The 18428-nt window shown below is 47.9% G+C and overlaps 2 protein-coding genes across 9 annotated transcripts in view; one reads left to right on the top strand and one right to left on the bottom strand.

The window, feature by feature from the left end:
- The window catches only part of Tmprss2 (transmembrane serine protease 2), a 39982-nt gene extending 27908 nt beyond the window's left edge, over positions 1-12074 (top strand). For all 8 annotated transcript variants that reach the window (XM_076549316.1, XM_076549315.1, XM_076549314.1 and 5 more), the window contains 7 exons: positions 3203-3246; positions 4666-4834; positions 6190-6365; positions 7983-8078; positions 8755-8897; positions 9321-9473; positions 10623-12074. In XM_076549316.1, the coding sequence (XP_076405431.1) occupies positions 3203-3246; positions 4666-4834; positions 6190-6365; positions 7983-8078; positions 8755-8897; positions 9321-9473; positions 10623-10634 (793 nt within the window). In that variant the 3' untranslated portion in view covers positions 10635-12074. The remainder of the gene's footprint in view (positions 1-3202; positions 3247-4665; positions 4835-6189; positions 6366-7982; positions 8079-8754; positions 8898-9320; positions 9474-10622) is intronic.
- A 4504-nt stretch (positions 12075-16578) lies between these two features.
- The window catches only part of LOC102926299 (interferon-induced GTP-binding protein Mx2-like), a 38371-nt gene continuing 36521 nt past the window's right edge, over positions 16579-18428 (bottom strand). The window contains exon 14 of the mRNA XM_076549309.1: positions 16579-17104. Within this exon, the coding sequence (XP_076405424.1) occupies positions 16874-17104 (231 nt within the window). The 3' untranslated portion in view covers positions 16579-16873. The remainder of the gene's footprint in view (positions 17105-18428) is intronic.

The raw sequence follows: 18428 nt of genomic DNA, 5'->3' as shown, positions 1-18428 counted from the left end.
GCAGGCTGCTTTATAGAGAAAAGGGTTTTGTTTTTATTTTGTTGACTAATGCTTTTAGAGAATTGAGTTCCTTATAGCATGGCATGACTCTAGCAGGGTCATCTCACCGTGGCAGGAACACTAAGCCTTGTGTGGCCTCTCTCCTTGTCCTTATGAGGCCACCAGGATTCTGTCACAGAGACTCCCCATCCCATGACTTAATTTCACAGAGACTCACCTTCAAGCATCACAGTTGCATCAAGTCTTTGCTCTGTCAGTACCATGAACATAGATGCTGGGGCTTATTCTCTGGCATGAGCTCAGAGGGACAAACTATATGACACTATAGAATTGAGCACCAGGAGTCCAAGAGATTTTCTGGCCCATGACTAGTAGTGAGAGGATGCCATGGGGTAATGTTCTGGGCCCTGGTGCAAGCATTTGTTGTACCCAAACCACAGATCCTAGGGCTGATGACTGAACTGCTGGGAGTTTGGAGGGGGACATAGACAGCCATCATTTGGGTATGGGTTTACAGGTGCTTTTGATGTTGGGGATCTACGGTGTCTTCTTTGTGCAGAGACTTCCCAGGGCCTCATTGTTCTTCTCCAGGTGGCTCAGGTGCCTCCAGGGCTGACTGTCAGGAACTGCATGTCAGGGCTGGAGAACTAATCACTCACTCCACCTCTACTGAGTGGCTTGCCTTTCCGGTGACTACGAGCCAGGATGTCCTGCCGTAGTCTGGCTGTCCCTGAGAATGTGGCAGGGCTGGCTGGGCTGGAGAGCAGCACCCGGCTAGGTGTTCCATCTAGACAGTAGGGCTTAGCATAGGTGGCAGGTGTTTTATGTGAGTTGAATGGCTCTTTGTCTTCCACAAGGACTCAGGCTCAGGATTATGCTTAGTTGGCAAGTGCGGAAGGGAGGAGAGAGGAAGTGTAGGCTGCTGGTACAGAAGTGAGCACAGCAAGGAGGGGTAGGCTCAGGCCACCATCCTAGGTGAGGGCCTTCACAACTCCAGAGGTGACTGGCAGGAAAGTTATTGTCTAGTATTGGGTTTCTTAAATTGTGACACCTGTCCACCCAAGAAAATTTTATGCGACCCCTGCCAGGCATTTAGGACTATAATATAGATATACAAATCAAATATTTGCTGTAATAAATCATAAGTAAAACTATCTTCAAACAACACCTGTATATATATATATATGATTTTACTACTTATTAAAGATTAAAGCAAATTTATATCCTAATGAGATGGATGAGTTTGTTTGTGTGGCACAATATAAACTAAAAAGATGCAAATTTACTTACATACACAGGAGTAATGGTAGGAAAATATTAAAAGTCCCTGCATTCTGTAATTAAACCTGTATATTTTATACACAGAAATGGGGCATTGCAGTAACATTCTATTGCTCATTACATACAGAAGTCTGGAACCTGCAGAGAGAGGCATTTGCAGAGGCGTTTGCTGGTGCATATGGCCTGACTGTGTGTGCAGTATAAAGTGCCCATGGTGTGTGTTCAGAGTCAAGGTTTCAGTGAAGTCATATGATGTAGAAATGCCCTCTTTCCAATGTTCCCTTCTTGAGGCTACCCACCCGGTACCCTGGTAGAGGCACAAGCTAACCAGGACAGGTGATGGTAGCTTTTTATTTGGGGGTTTGGAAAGGCCCCCATTCAGTGTGTGCATGGGTGATAGTGGAGTGGGCTGGTACATGTGAGGCTCTATCTGTCCCAGTGGCCTACTAGGACATTGATGTTTAGGAAATCAACTGTTCCCTACAGAACTACAGCTGGCAGTTGATGCCACCAGGGCATCGGGACTATGGCCTCTTCAGTACATCAGGGGGTCTATCGGATGGAAAGCACTGATTGTTTCTTTCTTATACACAGCATGAGAAGTTTGACTCCCAACTGAGCGCTGTTTTTTGTTTATGCTTTTGTTTGTTTGTCCTTGGCAAAGTATTGGTTTTGTTGTCATCTGTGGTTTACATGTAAAGCCATCCAGGGAAATCAGTTTCCAGACCGCTTCCTGATGACACTAGGGGATAGCTGCTCATTCATTGGTAACAGGGTCTTGCTATGTAGCCTATGCTGGCTTTGGACTGGTGATCCTCCTGCCTCACTCAGACTCTCTAGCACTGAAATTTCAAGTGTTTGCCTCGATACCCATGATTTTAAATTATACAAGGACAGAAGTAAAAACTGATGCAACTGTGTCCTCACCCCCAAGTCACCATCCAAGTAGTGTCATAGGTCATCCTTGTATTGAAATGTTGGGGGCAGGAAGACTTTCAGAGTTCATTCAGATTTTTAAAATACTCATGTATGGGACATTTTGGGGCTAGGATGCATGTAAGGACAGAAGTGGTTTGTTTCATGTGTTCCTTTACTTAAATGTATTTAGTCTGTTTATGTGGGGATACTGCTATGGCACACATGTGAAGGTCAGAGGAATTAGTCCTCTCCATGTGGATTCCAGGTTTTGAACTCAGATTGTCAGACTTGGAGGCAAGTACCCTTACCTGCTGAGACATCTCACTGGCCCTTGTGTATACCTTATATGCATAGACTGAAGTTGTTAACATCCTAGCATCACTATCATTTGACTGCGACCCTTCATGTATGGTTAGGTGTGAAATTTTCCACTTGTATGGCATTGGGGTTTCAAAGTTTAAAGATTTTGGCACATTGCAGATCAGGGATCAACCTGAATTGTTATCTTTTTCTTTCTTTCTCTCTCTTTTTCTTTCTCTTTCTCTCCCTCCCTCCCTCCCTCCCTCCCTCCCTCCCTCCCTCCCTCCCTCCCTCCCTTCCTTCCTTTCTTCCTTCCTTTCTTTCTTATGAGACAGGATTTCTCTGTGTAACCTTGGCTGTCCTGGAACTTGTTCTGTAGACCAGGCTGACCCTCAAACTCAGAGATCTGCTTGCCTCTGTCTCCCAAATGCTAGAATTAAAGGTGTGCACCACCATGCCCAGCTTTGAATTGTAATCTTATTCTACCTGTTGGGAAGAGGCAGAAGAGAGTTAACATCATGCCCAAAGGTGCATAGCTGGGGTTTGAGACTGGTACTCTGACTGTGTCGATTCTTTGCCACTATCCCCACATAGGTCTAGTCACATCAGTAGGGTCATTAGTGATGGACAGGAGGCAACACTAGGAGAAGACTTCAGTGTCTCATCCCTGGCTGTGGTAACCAGAGTCCCTTCTTCTTTCCAGTGACTCTTGTTCATCCCGCATGGTGGTTTCTTTGCGCTGTATAGGTGAGTACTTCCCAATGGTGATTTTCTATGCTTAGGAGCCAGCCTGTGGCTTTCTTGGGATTTTATGAGGGAAGGCCTCCAGGAGACAGCAGAGATGTGCCTGGAGGCCTCTTGCTTATACCCGGATCTCTATTTTGGAATTTTGCTGCACTGTAGTGTCTACTGAGGGCAGGTGATGGCTGGACTCTGGCAGGCCTTGTTTTTAGGTGCCATCGTGAGAGGGGAGCCCTGGTGGCTCCTTCTCCATGAAGTGGAGGGATGAGATGTTTGTGATCCTGGAGCCTTTGCAGCAGTGACCTGGGCTAGGGCAAAGTCAGAGCAGTGTCATGCAGTTTTCTACTGGGACTCCTAAGGAGAAAGCCTAACACCAAGCATGCCCTTCTTCCTTCCCTCAGTAGCTTGTGTGGTAGCTCACTGGAGTCCCCCTCTCTGTGTGTGAACTGCTCATGGACCCCACATGGGGTAAATATAGATGCCCAGCTCAGGCCTGGGACTTGAAGCTCACCTTTTGGCAAAGGAGCTCTGAGTCTCCTTAAGGTCCTCTGTAGGTGTTGCACAACCAGGGGAGCGCTGCTGTTCACCCTTTGCCACATGTGCCTCACAGGTACTCAAAGTCACTCACAAAGAGGTTCAGGTGACACTTGGAGGATGCTTCCAGAAGTCCTGCCCCACACTGTGCCAAGATGCACCAGGCCTGCTCAGCTAGCACCCACCCCATAGCAGCCACTGGCAGGGGGACCTTCCAGCACATTGGGTAGTTTCCAACATCTACTTCTCATATTACCTTGATTTCTCTCAATTGAGAACTTGCCCCACACTTGTGAAGTTTCTAGAGTCAGGGGCTGCTGACTCTGGAGTAGAAAGATCTCCTCTCTCAGTCAACTGGTCAGCAAAGAACCTGTTTCTTATTTTCTGAGGGGTACTCAGACTTCACCAACTCCTATTACCATTCACTTACCTCTTCACTCAGCCCCTCACATGACCTCACGTCTTCTCATCTCACCTTTTTAGCACCTGCTGAAGCTCTCACTTGCCTCCTCACTCACTCTCAGCCTTTTCTACCTCCCTTTTCTTTGCCCAGAAGTTCTGGGTGTGGAGTGCTGAGTATATCAGTCTCCTTAAGGAGCTTGCTACCCAGGACCTTCCCAGTCATGCCTACCAGAAATCCAGTGAAATTGGGTACCAATAAGAATTAGTCAGTGCTCCAGCCTGGGTGGCCCTTTAGGGACCTAGGAGAGTATCTACCTCCCACTTGCTACTCCTAATAATAAGGAAAGAGAGGCAGCAACAGTTGCCTTCCATCAGCCCCACCACCAGAAAAAGGCAGCCGAGTTGAGCACATAGTGGTTAGCTTTGTGCTGACTCTGATGTCTCCTGTTGACTTTTGACTGACACCTAACATGTGCTTGTCACCCTCAGAGTGTGGAGTCCGCTCAGTGAGACGTCAGAACAGGATTGTGGGTGGATCGAGTGCCTCACTAGGAGATTGGCCCTGGCAGGTCAGCCTGCATGTCCAAGGCATCCATGTCTGTGGAGGCTCCATCATCACCCCTGAGTGGATTGTGACAGCTGCTCACTGTGTGGAAGAGTATGTCTATATCCTGTGAGGTCTGGGGTAGTAGGGTGGAGTCACATGGCCAAGACTCCTGGGTTTGGAGTGTGGCTTTGCCACCATATGACCCATACCAAGCTGTATGGCAGCTCCTATGTCCTGTGTGTAATGGGGTGAGTGCTGCTGGGTGGTGGATATATGCACTGCAGGTGCACAGTCTCATCCACTCATTAGACAAATGTTTATGTGGTCTCTCTTGCCTGCTGCTGCATACCAGCTTAGGATAAGGATGATTGTTGACAGCACTGTGACTGGGTGTGTTCCAGTTGCCATCTTCTCAGCTCTGTCTATAAGTTTGGAGAGCCCCTGCTCTATCAGTCTCATTTCTCCTGGGTATGTCCACTCTGACAACCTCACACTGCCCTAGTGGGTTCTCTGGAAGCCTGTATATACACCCTTGGTCTTGGCATTACACTCAAGATGGGCAAGAAGGATAAGGACAGCCATACTGAGTAGTGTCAGCTCTTGCCAGAGACACTGTTCCCATTCTGTTTTTCCTTCTTCCTTCTTCCCCTCTCCCTCTCTCTCTCCTTTTCTTCCATCCTTCCTCATCTCTTCCTTCCATCTCTTTCCTTTCCTCCCTTCCTTCCCAAGGATTTTGCTATGTAGCTCAGGCTGACCTCAAATGGATAATTCTCCTGCCTCAGCCTCCTGAGTGCAGGGATATACCCCAATTCCAGCATCACAGATTCTTTATTAGACAGGTTTGGGGCACTTGCTGCCTTAAGTGAGGCTCAGATCCTGGCTCAGCCATTCTCTGGCTGTGTGGTCTTGGAAAGATGACTGACTCAGTGTCTCTCTCAGTCTGGTGATACCATCTGTCACACAGGAGTGCCCTCCTCCTCTTCCCAGGCACTGCTAGAAAGTTAGGGAGCTACCTTACCTGGGACTTCCCTTTCTTCCTTTTATATCCCAGATTCTGAGGTCCCTTTGGTAGTTGAAGTTCTTCGATGAAAGGAAGGGCGTGACTGGTATCAAACACCAAGTATGCATTTATTAAGCACCCACTGTGTGTCAGTAAATGCTCTGGCATATAAAGATTAGTGAGACAGTCTTGTTAGAAATGTGATTTTAAGTTTCATGGAAGGGTGCTGGCCCTATTTGTGGGCTGGTGCAGAGGATAGGAGAAGAAACCAAATCCTCAGACAGCTATTCAGGAGCAGGGAGCTGTGGGGAGGTGGGAGGGAAGTGGGGAGCCCCTGTCCCACAGTTTCACTCTGTGGCTTGGAGTACTCATCTCACTCTAGACCTCAGCATATGTGTTTTAAAGATTGGAGGGAACACCTTGTATCTGTGGTCCTGAGTTTCCATATGCTGTCTCTGTCTCCCAGACCCCTCAGCAACCCGAGGTACTGGACGGCATTCACAGGGATTTTGAAACAGACTCTCATGTTCTATGGAAGAAGACACCAGGTAGAAAAAGTGATTTCCCATCCAAATTACGACTCTAAGACCAAGAATAACGACATTGCTCTCATGAAGCTGCAGACGCCTCTGACTTTTAATGGTATGTGAGGCTCTTTCCACTAGAGGGCAGTAACTCCCTCTAGTAGTGTGGGTCAGCTTCAAATACTGCTTACTATCACTGTGGGACAATATCCTCTCCAGCTGAGGCCATCTGGTCGATAATGTGTAAAGATTACTGCTTTTAAAAGTAGTTAAATTATTTTTATACTTTTCTGTGATGGGTGTTTTGCCTGTATGTGTACCACTTGTGTGCCTGGCGCCTACAGAGACCAGAGTGGGTGTTACATTCCTTGGGACAGTTGTGAGCCTCCATGTGAGTGCTGAAAATCAGTCATGGGTCCTCTGGAAGGACCCACTGAGTCATCTCTCTCAAGACAATGGTTCTTTCTTTTTTAAACAAATATGTTCTGAAAGCAGGATACTTTAAAATTGAAATGTAGACCCTTAGCTTTTTTAAAAATATGTTTTCTCCAATATTTTGTAAACATTTAAGAATCACAGAAATGGTAATAATGTATTTTTAAAAGAAATTTAATGAGTTTTTTCCATTAAAAAGTAGTCTGTAAACTATTTCCTTTTTTATTTATTTATTTTTGTTTTTTCGAGACAGGGTTTCTTTGTGTAGCCCTGGCTGTCCAAGAACTTACTCTGTAGACTAAGCTGGCCTCAAACTCACAGAGATCCATCTGCCTCTGCCTTCCGAGTGCTGGGATTAAAGGCGTGAGCCACCACTGCCAGGCTCTATTTCATTTTTTAAGTTATACTTTTAAATTCATTCTTTGAGATTTTGATAATGTATATAATATATTTTTATTTGGTGGGGCAGGGTCTTGTGTAGCTTAAGTGGGTCCTTCTATGTAGCCATGTGTAACCTTGAGTTCCTGGTCCTCCTGCTTCTACCTCCTGAGTGCAGGGATTACAGGCATGTGCCACCAAGCCTGGTTTTATGAGGTGCTGGGCATGAAATCCAGGGCTTTGTGCATGCTAGGCAGGCACTTTTTGCCAACTGGGCTACATCCCTTGTCCCTTCCTTAGGTTCTTATTATCCCTTTTCTATTCTATGCAAGAGCATGGAATGTTCTAGAATCTACAGATGATAACCGACTTCTCTCCTGAAGTGCTTGTATTCAAGCTGGGGGACCAACTCACACACAAAATAGCAGGTCCTTGAGAGATGGTGTGGCTTTGGGACAAGCTGGAACCATCAGCTTCTGAGCAATGGCCATCACCAGTCCTTTCTTCCCCTGTCACTCAGAGGCCAGAGTGCTGTGTTTTGTTTATCTATCTATCTATCTATTTATTTATTTTTTGAGACAGCGTTTCTCTGTGTAGCTTTGGAGCCTATAGACCAGGCTGGCCTTGAACTCACAGAGATCCGCCTGGCTCTGCCTCCTGAGTGCCGGAATTAAAGGCATGGGCCACCACTGCCCGGCTTGTGTGCTGTATTTTAGAAGCAGAGCCAACACTTAATTCTAGATATGAGTAGCAAATGTCCAGAGAAACTATCAGGAAGCAGGCCTGCCAGGATGGGAACAAGGGGTCCAGGACCCACAGGAACCTGGGTTTCTGGAAAAAGCAGAGCATCGGGCAGCCAGGGGAGACTCTCACAGAAGCCCTGTAGGCCTGGATAACTCATCCTTTGTTCTTCTTTAAATAGATGAAGTGAAGCCAGTGTGTCTGCCAAACCCAGGCATGATGCTGGACCTAGCCCAGGAATGCTGGATTTCAGGGTGGGGGGCCACCTATGAGAAAGGTAAGGCTTTGGGCCACATAGGATGGGATAATGATTTCCACAGTGGGACCTCCTCATCTGAATCCCAATTCTGTTATTCAGTGGCTAATGACTTTGGACAACTTACCTAAGCTATGTGCCTTTCTTTCCCCATTTGATTAACAGAAAATATTGAATCAGCCCTGCCTAGTACATAGGGAAAGGGCTTGTTATTGTGATGGTCTGAGGGAATGTACTTCTTCATTCCTGTGACAAAATTCTTGACCAAAGTAGAAAGACATGCCATCAGGACCTCAAGGCGTTGGATCTCTCTCTCTCTCTCTCTCTCTCTCACACACACACACACACACACACACACACACACACACACACACACACATTATATTATCAAGATGGGGAGAGAGATGAATACTGAGGCTTAGCCCACTTTCTCATTTTATTCAGCCTGGGACCCAGCCTATAAAATGGTGCCACCCATCTTTAAGGCATTTTCCCTCCTCAATTTACCGACTCTAGAAACTCCCTTGTAGACATGCTCAGAGGTTTGTCTCCTGGGTTCTTCTAGATCCTGTCAATCAATGTTAACCATTAGAGGGAGGGAGGGAGAATAGAAGAGAGGTATGAGATTATCTATATAAAGTGTGGCTTCTTGAGGAAGATGTCCACAAGAGCTGCTAGCTGATGCCTCTGTTGTTAGGGAAGACCTCGGATGTGCTGAATGCTGCCATGGTACCCTTGATTGAGACCTCCAGATGTAATAGTAAATACATATACAACAACCTTATCACACCAGCCATGATCTGTGCCGGCTTCCTGCAGGGCACTGTGGACTCTTGCCAGGTAATTGTGAATTTTCATTCAGCCTTGGAGTGTGTAGTTCCCATTGAACCCCTATGAGACACGAGGCTCTGATGGGATCAGAGATACCTCCCAGGGACACAGGGCCAGTTGGGAGTGGAGTGGGGAGGGATGGTCACTAGCAGCATTTATGCCTTCGGCAGAAACCAGTGCTAATCACACTATGGTCTCCAGAGAGGCTTTTGTTTGGCACAAGTGTGGTCTGTCATGCACTTGCAAACAGCTAGCTGGCATAGACCAACTTCATCTTTTGGAATATGTCTCTATGACCATTGCCTCCTGCTGGAGAGACAGACCCACACCCCCTTTCATATCCAGATACTGTGTCCTCTCTGGTGCATGGTGCATGGTGGCAGTGTGCTGTAGTGTGCCTTTCTCTTCTCAGTAACTTGCTATGTTCTCCAGGGAGACAGTGGAGGGCCGCTGGTTACTTTGAAGGATGGCATCTGGTGGCTGATTGGGGACACAAGCTGGGGTTCCGGCTGTGCCAAGGCATTCAGACCTGGAGTGTATGGGAACGTGACAGTATTTACAGACTGGATCTACCAGCAAATGAGGGTAACTTCCCTAATTCCTGGGTTATCTATCTCCTTGAGCTCAAGCCACAGGTCTGGGAGGAATGCACCATGTCAGGAAACAGACACTTTCAAGGCCTGAACTGCTCCTGGATCACCTTTCACCCCTCTGCTCCAGAGTCCCCCTCCCCATCCCTCTGGTTTCCCAATCCCTTTATACCCCTGAGCCTATGATGCCTGCATACCTATGGCAGTGGCACACATCAACATCACTGGCTTCCCTGCTAGTGCTGATGGCAGAGCTGGACTCATAGAACCTTCCTGGCTCCCCATTCTGGTGAAGGGTCAGCAGAACCAGGCACCCATCCAGCCTTCATCCACTCACATAGCTGGGTGAGGGAATAGTCAGAATGGCACTCTTCCTCACAGGGGTCTCTTGAGGGTCATTAGGGCAGCCTTCATGCAGAGAGAAAGGGGCGGTTAGAGATCTCAAGTCCCCAACTCGGGTCCAGGGGAGGCTGCACAGCAAGGAAGAAGCCAGGGCTTGCTGTGAGCCGACCTTCCTGGCTCATCCACACAACCTGTCGGAGCCCCAGCCCATTCCGTCCCAGGGATCAGAATGATGGTTTGCTTAGACATGCGCTCATAGGAGGGGTTCCTAGAGAAAGAGCATATAGCCCAGTATCTGCCTGATAAAGAAGGACTAAGACCAGGTCATGAGGCCTGACCATGTCAACGCAAGTGACACCTGGGCTCAGGGTGTCACATCATTCCATGGGAAGTCTTCTCCTGGCAGAGGCAGAAGTGGGAACAGAAAAGCCAGACTATGCTGAGGGACACAAAGATGAAGCTAGAGAAGGGGGCAGAATGGAGGGAGCCGACAAGCAGGTGTATTTAAACCTAAAGGCCACTCAGCATGGCCTCAAGGAAGGCCAGTGCTAAGTGGGAGGGGACACCACAGGTAAGAATGGAAGACCCTATAAGTGACATCTCTAGGTAGAGTGTGTCCTGAGTCAAGCAAGCTTCTGGGCAGAGGCCCATGTGTTTCCTGCACCTGTGTGTGACCTAAGCTCAACCTGCAGAAGTCTGTGAGGCCTGTGCTCAGACTCTGGGTCTCTCACATCACCAGGGGAAACAGACAGCTTTGCCTGTCTTAGGCGAGTAACCTTATCTCCTCTTCCTGTTTGCACAGGCGAACAGCTAATCCACGTGGCCTTTGGCTCTGACTTCTTTTGTCTTCAACACCCTTCTGCAAGAACACCAAGGGGCTGATTTCTAACTCCTGTGCACAATGTACCTTTTGAGATGATTCAAAAGGCCTTTCACTTTATTAAACAGTGACTTGTCTGACTGTGCTCCCTGGTCCTGCGAGGGCTTCAGTGCCCCACCCCAGGCCACTTCTGTGGCTCCCATCCAGAAGGAATGATGATCCTGCTGGGTTTGGACACACAGGGCCAAATGCAGAGGAGGGTGGCACTGTCATGCTCAGCCTCCTTTTTGCCTCATGCTCAGGCCTCTTTTGGATGAATAAAGACTATGACCTCTGAATAGCCTAATGGCCTAACAAAGAGTAGGGAAGCCAGGCAGGGCCTTGGGCCCTGGGACAGACATCTTAAGAGAGCTACTATAGCCTGTGGCCTGACTCTGTGTACAGTTTGGGTTGGTCATATTATTATGACTCCATTAGCAACCAGGGTGAACATGGCTGGGAGCAAAGGGCTCTCTCTCCTGCATGTTGACATAACATCCACTTCTAAGGGTAACAGCTTTTGCCAGGCTGAGAGCCTAGGCAGAGCCCTCAGAGCAAGAAGCTAATGTCAACATGTTCCCCTTGCCCACTTGTCCCTTGGGTGACATGGTGTCATTCAGTCTGGTTCTTGGCTCCCCACAGTTTTCTCAGCCTCTCAGAGCCTGAGACTCACCTCAGTACCTGGTACTGAGTACTGGTACCAGTACCAGTACTCAATACCTGGTACCTGATGGATCCTGTATAGTTCAGCTAGTCTCCTGAAGGATGAGGTCCATCAGAATCAGGGACATGTGATTCCAGTAACATTGCTTCTGGATCATGTTTCTTCTCTTACTACCTCACTGCTCCTGGAGCACTAGCCTGGATGGATGTCTAGTGTTCACCTGCATTTGGACTGTGTGATTGTGCCTCAGATATTAGACCTCTTCCAGGTGGTGAGGTTTTTCTGTAGAAGTTCTTAGTTTGGGACAAAGATGAAAAAGAGGAAGTCATTGTTCTATGTTCTCTTCTGGCCCTGGCTTTATACCAGGAAGACCATGCCAGAATTACCAAGTATGAAGTATGAGTGTCTTACCTATGGTGAGGCTCTGCCTCCTTCCCTCTGCCTGGTTCTCCAGAAGGGAGTGGATGGGTCATAGCTGGAACTCCATCTTTTCTGGGAAGGGACTCCCATCCAGGGGAGGGTCATGCACTCCATGATGCTTCCTCTGGGAGCAGCACCCAGGGACCTTCTCAGATGCAATGCCAGAATAAATGTGCAAGCGCCTTGAAGTGTGAAAACATGTCCCCGCCCCAGCTCTCCCTGTCTGTGCTCTTGGTTGGTTATTTCCTGCTTTGTGTTTGTTCTGAGTTTCCACTGTGAAATATGAATAAAGTTTATAATTTTTTCCATTATTCAATGACTCTGTAGTCGTGCCCCAGGAGCAGGGCCAGGCTGCAATAGTTTGGGAAGGATGCCAGTGCTGCTGCTGGGTTGGAGAGTGATGCTATCAGAATACCAGCCTAGCACTGGCAGGCCCTGGTTGGATCCTGTGCTTGGACTCTTCCAATGTCTTCCAGTGACTCCTGCAAGAGCTTTACCATCTCTCCAACACAGCACCCCCAAAGCCAGACTCCAGGAGCCACCATTACCACATCTCTACCCCAGTTCCTCAATACTCCCTCACAGCCCCTTGGCCCTGGAACCCTGGAAAGGAGCAGAGCAGGCACCTGGTAAAGCCCATTTATGCCAGCTGTTACATGGATGCCCTTAGCTCTGGAGACACAGCTCCAGGCTTCCACATTCTCAGGCCACCTGACTCAGACTGAGTCCAGCATCTGTACTCTGTGGTTTCTTCCCAAACCCCAGACGGTTCATGGTGACACAAATGCCGCCTCACACGTTGTTACTCCTCTTCCCTGCAATTGGGACTGTGGCAGGAAAAAGTTGGATCTGGTCTCCTACACAAGAGGTAACAGCCACTATGCTTGACATTCTTAGCACATGTGTGTTTCTGACGCCATTTCTTTTCTTTTCTCTTCCCATTTTTTGTCTTGCCCTCCACCAGGGTCTTATTGTATACCAGGGAAGCCTCAAACTTGACATAGCTGATAATCACTTTGACCTTCCTACCTTCTTCCCTCTACCTCCAGAGCGCTAGAATCACGGGCATGCATCACCACACCTGGTTTCATGTGGTATTGGGGATGGAACCCAGAGCTTACCAGACATTGGGCAAGCACATTGAACCCACAGCCATCAGCCGCACAGCTCAGCCCAAACAAATGTTCCCAAACATGATCCCATTAGATGTTTCTGCCTCTTGGGCTGAGGATGTATCACAGATACACAACACTGTTCAGGGCTGTGCAGCAGCGAAATTATGATGAAAATACAAACACACAAAAAGCCAATTTGGGGCTTCAGTGTGTACTAGGACAGCAAAGGGCCAGCTGCTGGCCTCCACTGGGGATGCCCATTCAGAGCTGCAGATTTCTGCCTTGACGCTGCAAGAGAAATTCACAAACCAGACATTGGAGACATTGACAAATGATGCTGGTTTAATGTGTTACCCTGGAGAAAGAAGCTGGGGTGTTTCCTTTAGTCATGTTGGAAAATTTCATCTTAGGCCATTTTCATTTGTGAATGATGATGACTTTACTTGAAAGATTAAGTTAAAAGCAACCAGATGAGGGAAACACTGATGTTGGCATAGTTAAACACTATTGACTTTTGGAGCATAAATTAACCCAGCATTTCATTAGAGTGAAAATCCACATTGCCAGCTTCTCATAGCTGGGCAAGGAAGGAGATGAATCCAGACTCGAATCCACACTTGAAATGATCAGTGGTTGGCTGAGTTTGGGGTGACAGTCCTGCCCTGAGCTCATGATCCTGGGGTTCTCTCCAGATATGGGCCCCTAATTTCAAAGCTATTTTCCAACTAAGGCTGTGGTTCCAGAGGAATACCTGCCTGGTGTAACTCTGTCCAATCACTGTGCAGAGGATTGGCTACATGGTGTGATGTGGCCCAGGTTCACTTCAGACGGTGCAGTGTTTGACAAGGGCTTTAATTTTTGTACTTGGAAAGAAGGCTTAGAAGTCCCCCAGGGAGCTGCTGGTTCATCCCAAGTGCATCAGCCTGCAATGGTGGTACTTGAGGCACAAGCTAGAACACAGCCTTATCTGGATACCAGGGCAGGTTCCCTGGGAGGAGAATAAAGGATCTGATAAGCCAGCACCACAGCTGTGTCCTTCTCGGGCTCATTGTCACCTGTCACTGGGTTACACTCACATCAGCTTTCCTCCTCGAGACCTGGCTTTCTGAGGGGGTCTGCTGCCTGTCTGGTGCCAAGTATCTGTTCCACTTAAAGAGGATTTATAGAAAGCAGAAGGCTCCCGTCATTGACAACATCATGTCCACAAGGCCCTCTAAATAAGGTTCATATGATTTCCCATCACACAACATGAGTTCAGCTCCTGCAGCATACCATCCCGAGTGTTCTGAAAAACTGAGGCATTCTACTGCAGCCTGTTTGTAGACAAATTTCTAAGCGGTCTTATTAAATAAAAAACATGGAGCCAAATATATGGGTGAAAGCCTTAGAGATCAAAGAAATAGGAACAGCCACCAGCTAACCTTACCTCACCATGCTGCAACTTCCAAAATGAGCTACTTCCTGTCTACCCACACCTTTATTGCCTTACTGTTCTGCCCTCTCATTGGCTCTTAGCCCAGCTACCTCACTTCCTTGTCAATGCCTGTGTGTACAGGCCTCCAGGTCTCTATAGTTGGTACTGGGATTGATTAAAGGTGTGTGTCACCATGCTTGGCTCTGTTCCCTTGTGTGGCCTTGAACACACAGAGACCCTGCCTGCCAAGTGATTGGATTAAGGGCGTGTGCTACCACTGCCTGACTTTTGTGCTTACTTAAAATGGCTTGCTATTTCCTCTCCAGGCAAACTTTATTTATTAACATACAAACAAAATATTACCACATTTCAGCACAAATAAAATATCACCACACCTGTTCTGATCGGTCTAGGCCTCCCCATACTGCAGTAAACATCCCCACTTTATAATAGTCACCAAGGCCCAGTCTATAATATTCACCCTTCCTAGAGCGAAGGTCTAGGAAAAGATAAACTGCAAGTTCTGTCATCATTAAGAGGAGTATGCCAGGCAGGTGTCACATAGCAGGTGACAATAGCTGGGACATAGTTGTCATCCTGGGGTCACTGATGAGCTGTGGCCTGAGCCTGGCCTCTCCCAGGACTAGAATCTCATCGAGGTGTCCTAGAGTTCACATTCTGGGTTCTGATCACAGGGATAGAGCCCAGACACTTGTTATTTATGGCCCAAAAGGAACATCCCCCTGGCCCTTTGGGAGAATCACACCCAGCAGGCTACTTCCCTGTAACTCTCTTCTTTGTAGCATAGACTCTTGCCTGTCATTCACACTCTATATATAACCAGGAAATCAGTGCAGCCAGGCAAAGTTCATCTGATACTTGGATGCCACCCACAGTTTCTGGTCCATCAGAATCTAATGTCCCTGTAAGATGAAACTAGGTTGGGGCTATACAGGGGAGGGATCTAGGAATAAATCATGATCATGGTCTCAGGCATCAGGCACTGGACTACTCTCGGGAACAAGATGTCAAGACTGTGTCAACTGGAGGACACAAACTTGAGCCAGGGATGTTTAAACTAGCTGCCCACTTCACTTTCCCAGAATCCTCTGTGATGGGAGGCTCAAGTACTTCATGCTCAGGCTAATGGACAGCCTCTGGAAGCTCCAGTGACCATGGCAATGGTAAGTTGTCAGTCAGCCCTGGAGAGGCCATTTGATGTCATTCATCCCAGACTTTGGAACTGGGAAGTGACCATTGTCTTCCTAGCATCCTTCTTGTAAGCCTATTCTAGAACCTCCCAAGTCAGAGATGATACAGGTTCAAGGGTCAGAAGACATGTCGGGTGGGGTCTGTGTCTAGTTCTGGCATTCCTCATGGTTTAGTGCTCCTTCAACAGACCTTGTGTCAGGACCTCAATTGGGCATCTGTCCCCAGCTAGTGTTGTGACTGCACCAAGGATTCCTAACCACGAAGGCACGAAGTATAGTGTGGATTTGGAACTGAGTTCTAGGAGAGTCAGTCTGAGGGTGAGGCTTGTGTCCAGTCATCTCCCAGTCACAAAGGGACCCTGCAGTTCTCCTGTAGGGAGAGTATTGTCCCTCAGCTGACCTGGTCCTACCCTGGGTGGTTTCTCCACCAGAGCTGGGTGTGCAGAGCTTCCTATAGCCTCTGCTCACATTGGAACTGCTTTATATTCCCTGCAGGCCAGTGCCCAGTATGTAAAGAATGCAAGTGTTTAACAGTTTGTCTTTTCAGTTTGTCTCCAATTGCTGTAGTTCCTAGGAAGTAAACCCTCCATGGTCCCCAATTCCCCAAGGGAGTTGGTTTTAGTGGTCCACATATTTACTACTTGCCCTGTGGAGAACCAGAGAGACTCTCTGTTAGGGCCTTGCTCAAGGTCAGAGAGTCTCAGCTTGCTTTACACAGCAGGGCTGCATAAGGAAATGTTTTGCCACAGACATGTTTACCCAGTGTTTGTCTGTATAGTGTGCTTTGATCTTGCAAGGGGGAGGTCTTTTGCCTCTCTCTTTGGCATATTATAAAAAACCCTTTGGAATAAACCTTTGTTCTGTTGGGTATTGACCCAGTCCCTCCCGAAGCTATCCTGTGTCTCTTTCTCCTCATCATCTAGGTCTATCTTTCTATCTGATATTTTCTCATTCTTCTCTCCTCCACCCAAGAACCTTTCAATAGGTGGGAGCAGGTTAGAGCTGGACTCCCACATTGCCCTCTATTCTCTACAGTCCTGTGCAACCCCTTCCCCCAATTAAAAGTGAGTCAGACAAGTGTCAAGAGTGGTTTATTAGGAATGCAATAAGCAGCTCCCAAGATCATGGACCCTTTATTCATCAAAAGTTGTACCTGGCAGGATTCACTGAAACAGGTTGCTAAGAAGGTGGAGGCCAAGGTGGGAAAGGATCTGAGCATGAAGCGATTGTCATATCAGAAAAGTGGCATCCTCTACCCAATACCAGGTCAGAGGCTAAAGAGTGGTAGTATAGCTAGCTACCAGGAAAGGCAAGGATACCTGCTGTCCCTGACGCACTGTCCATGATACACAAGGAAGGGCAGGGCCAGCTTAACCAGGAAATTCGACTAGCCAGCGGCTAGCCTGGGCCAGCCTTGACAGCCTCTCCTTCAGGAACTTCCTCTTCTCGCTGGTGTCATTGCGTTCCTTCAGGAGCCAGCTGCAAGAGTCCTTGTCCTGCAGGAGCTGGAGCATGCCCTTCTGCAGCTGGTCAGCAAACATTTTCAGGATGAAATACTGGATGATCAAAGGAATGTGGCTGGAGATGCGGTTGTAAGCTTCCTGGAAGAGGGAGAAACAGAAGACTCGAGGAAAAGGCACAGGGAACCTGATATCAGGTCATCTCTGAGTAGTGAGATCCTGGTAGGTACAGGCCTCATCCCCCTCAGTGTCCTGGCAGAGCAGTCCAAGGTGCCTGCTAGACTCTGGATCCCACCAGTTTCCCTGACCATCAATCAAATGGGTTTCAATGGAAAAGAGTAATATGTACTGGAATGGAGTCCACAGAGACACCCCAACTCCATTTCCAAATGGCTGATCCCTTTGCTGAGAACATTGTTTGCCTGTCCTTAAGGTCTAGGCTTCTTGGCAGCAGGGAAGCAGAGCAGTCAGAGTCCTAAATGAGCTGCCTGAAGGAAGTCAGACTTGACCTGCTCCATCCTCTCTCTCAGCTGTCATCCCCATTCCCCTCAGACAGGTTGCTCTCTCAGGTAGATGACATGTGCTGCTGGTTTCCCAAGGTTGGTGGCTCTCTGGTTCTCATTTTCCTTCTTTAGGATACAAGATTACCATGGCCACAGCCCTCTGGGGATGGTTAAGCAGATGTGTCACAAGACAGCAGGGTTAGAAGATGCCTGGCAAGTGATGAGCAGCTGGTCACAGCTTAGGCACAACCCTGAGTCACGGCAGAAAACAGGCCGTGTGTTCTCTAACCACAGACAACCTGGGTGAGACCTGTCTCCAAATGCCAATGGGAAGGCCTGAGGTTCACATATGGGGGGTAATAGAAGGCATAGAGACCCCAGATATTTAGATGTTGGTGCCTTGAATGGGAATAGGGCCTTGACTAAAAGGAAAGATAATGTCTGTGAAAGGACCAAGCAGATGCCATAACAGGCTGCTCAGTCTTCTCACAGAGATCAGGCCTCAATTTCAGTTTCCTGAGACTTGAGCAAGCAGATTTTGGGAGGGCCATGAACAAAAGACATAGTCCTTGCAGTAGCTCTCTTTCTGCACATAATCTGACTGCTCAAAGTTCAGCCAGATGTTTACTGTCTGGGGACCCTCACCAACTTAGAGTTATGTGCATGACATGCCAGGCCAGCCAGCCCCCATGGCAGCTCAAGGACAAAGCCTGGGACTTGTGCTGGACTGCCCCCAAAGTGATAATTGTAACCACCAACCAGTAAATTCAAAGGTTACATACCCTCACCCAATTAAAAGAGAACAGAGATAAAAGTTAGCCAATCCAAGTTGCACCCATGCAACCCCCCCAACCCCCTGAAGGGCTTGTGGTTTTTGCCTTTAAAAAGCTAGCCTCACAAAGAGCAATTCCTCCCTGCCTCACTGTATTGGGTGTAGGAATGAGTTCCCTGTCTAGACTTGT

Source organism: Peromyscus maniculatus, chromosome 12, assembly GCF_049852395.1.
Source record: "Peromyscus maniculatus bairdii isolate BWxNUB_F1_BW_parent chromosome 12, HU_Pman_BW_mat_3.1, whole genome shotgun sequence".
Classification (NCBI taxonomy): Eukaryota; Metazoa; Chordata; class Mammalia; order Rodentia; family Cricetidae; genus Peromyscus; species Peromyscus maniculatus.
This window is presented reverse-complemented; position numbering and strand designations above follow the sequence as displayed.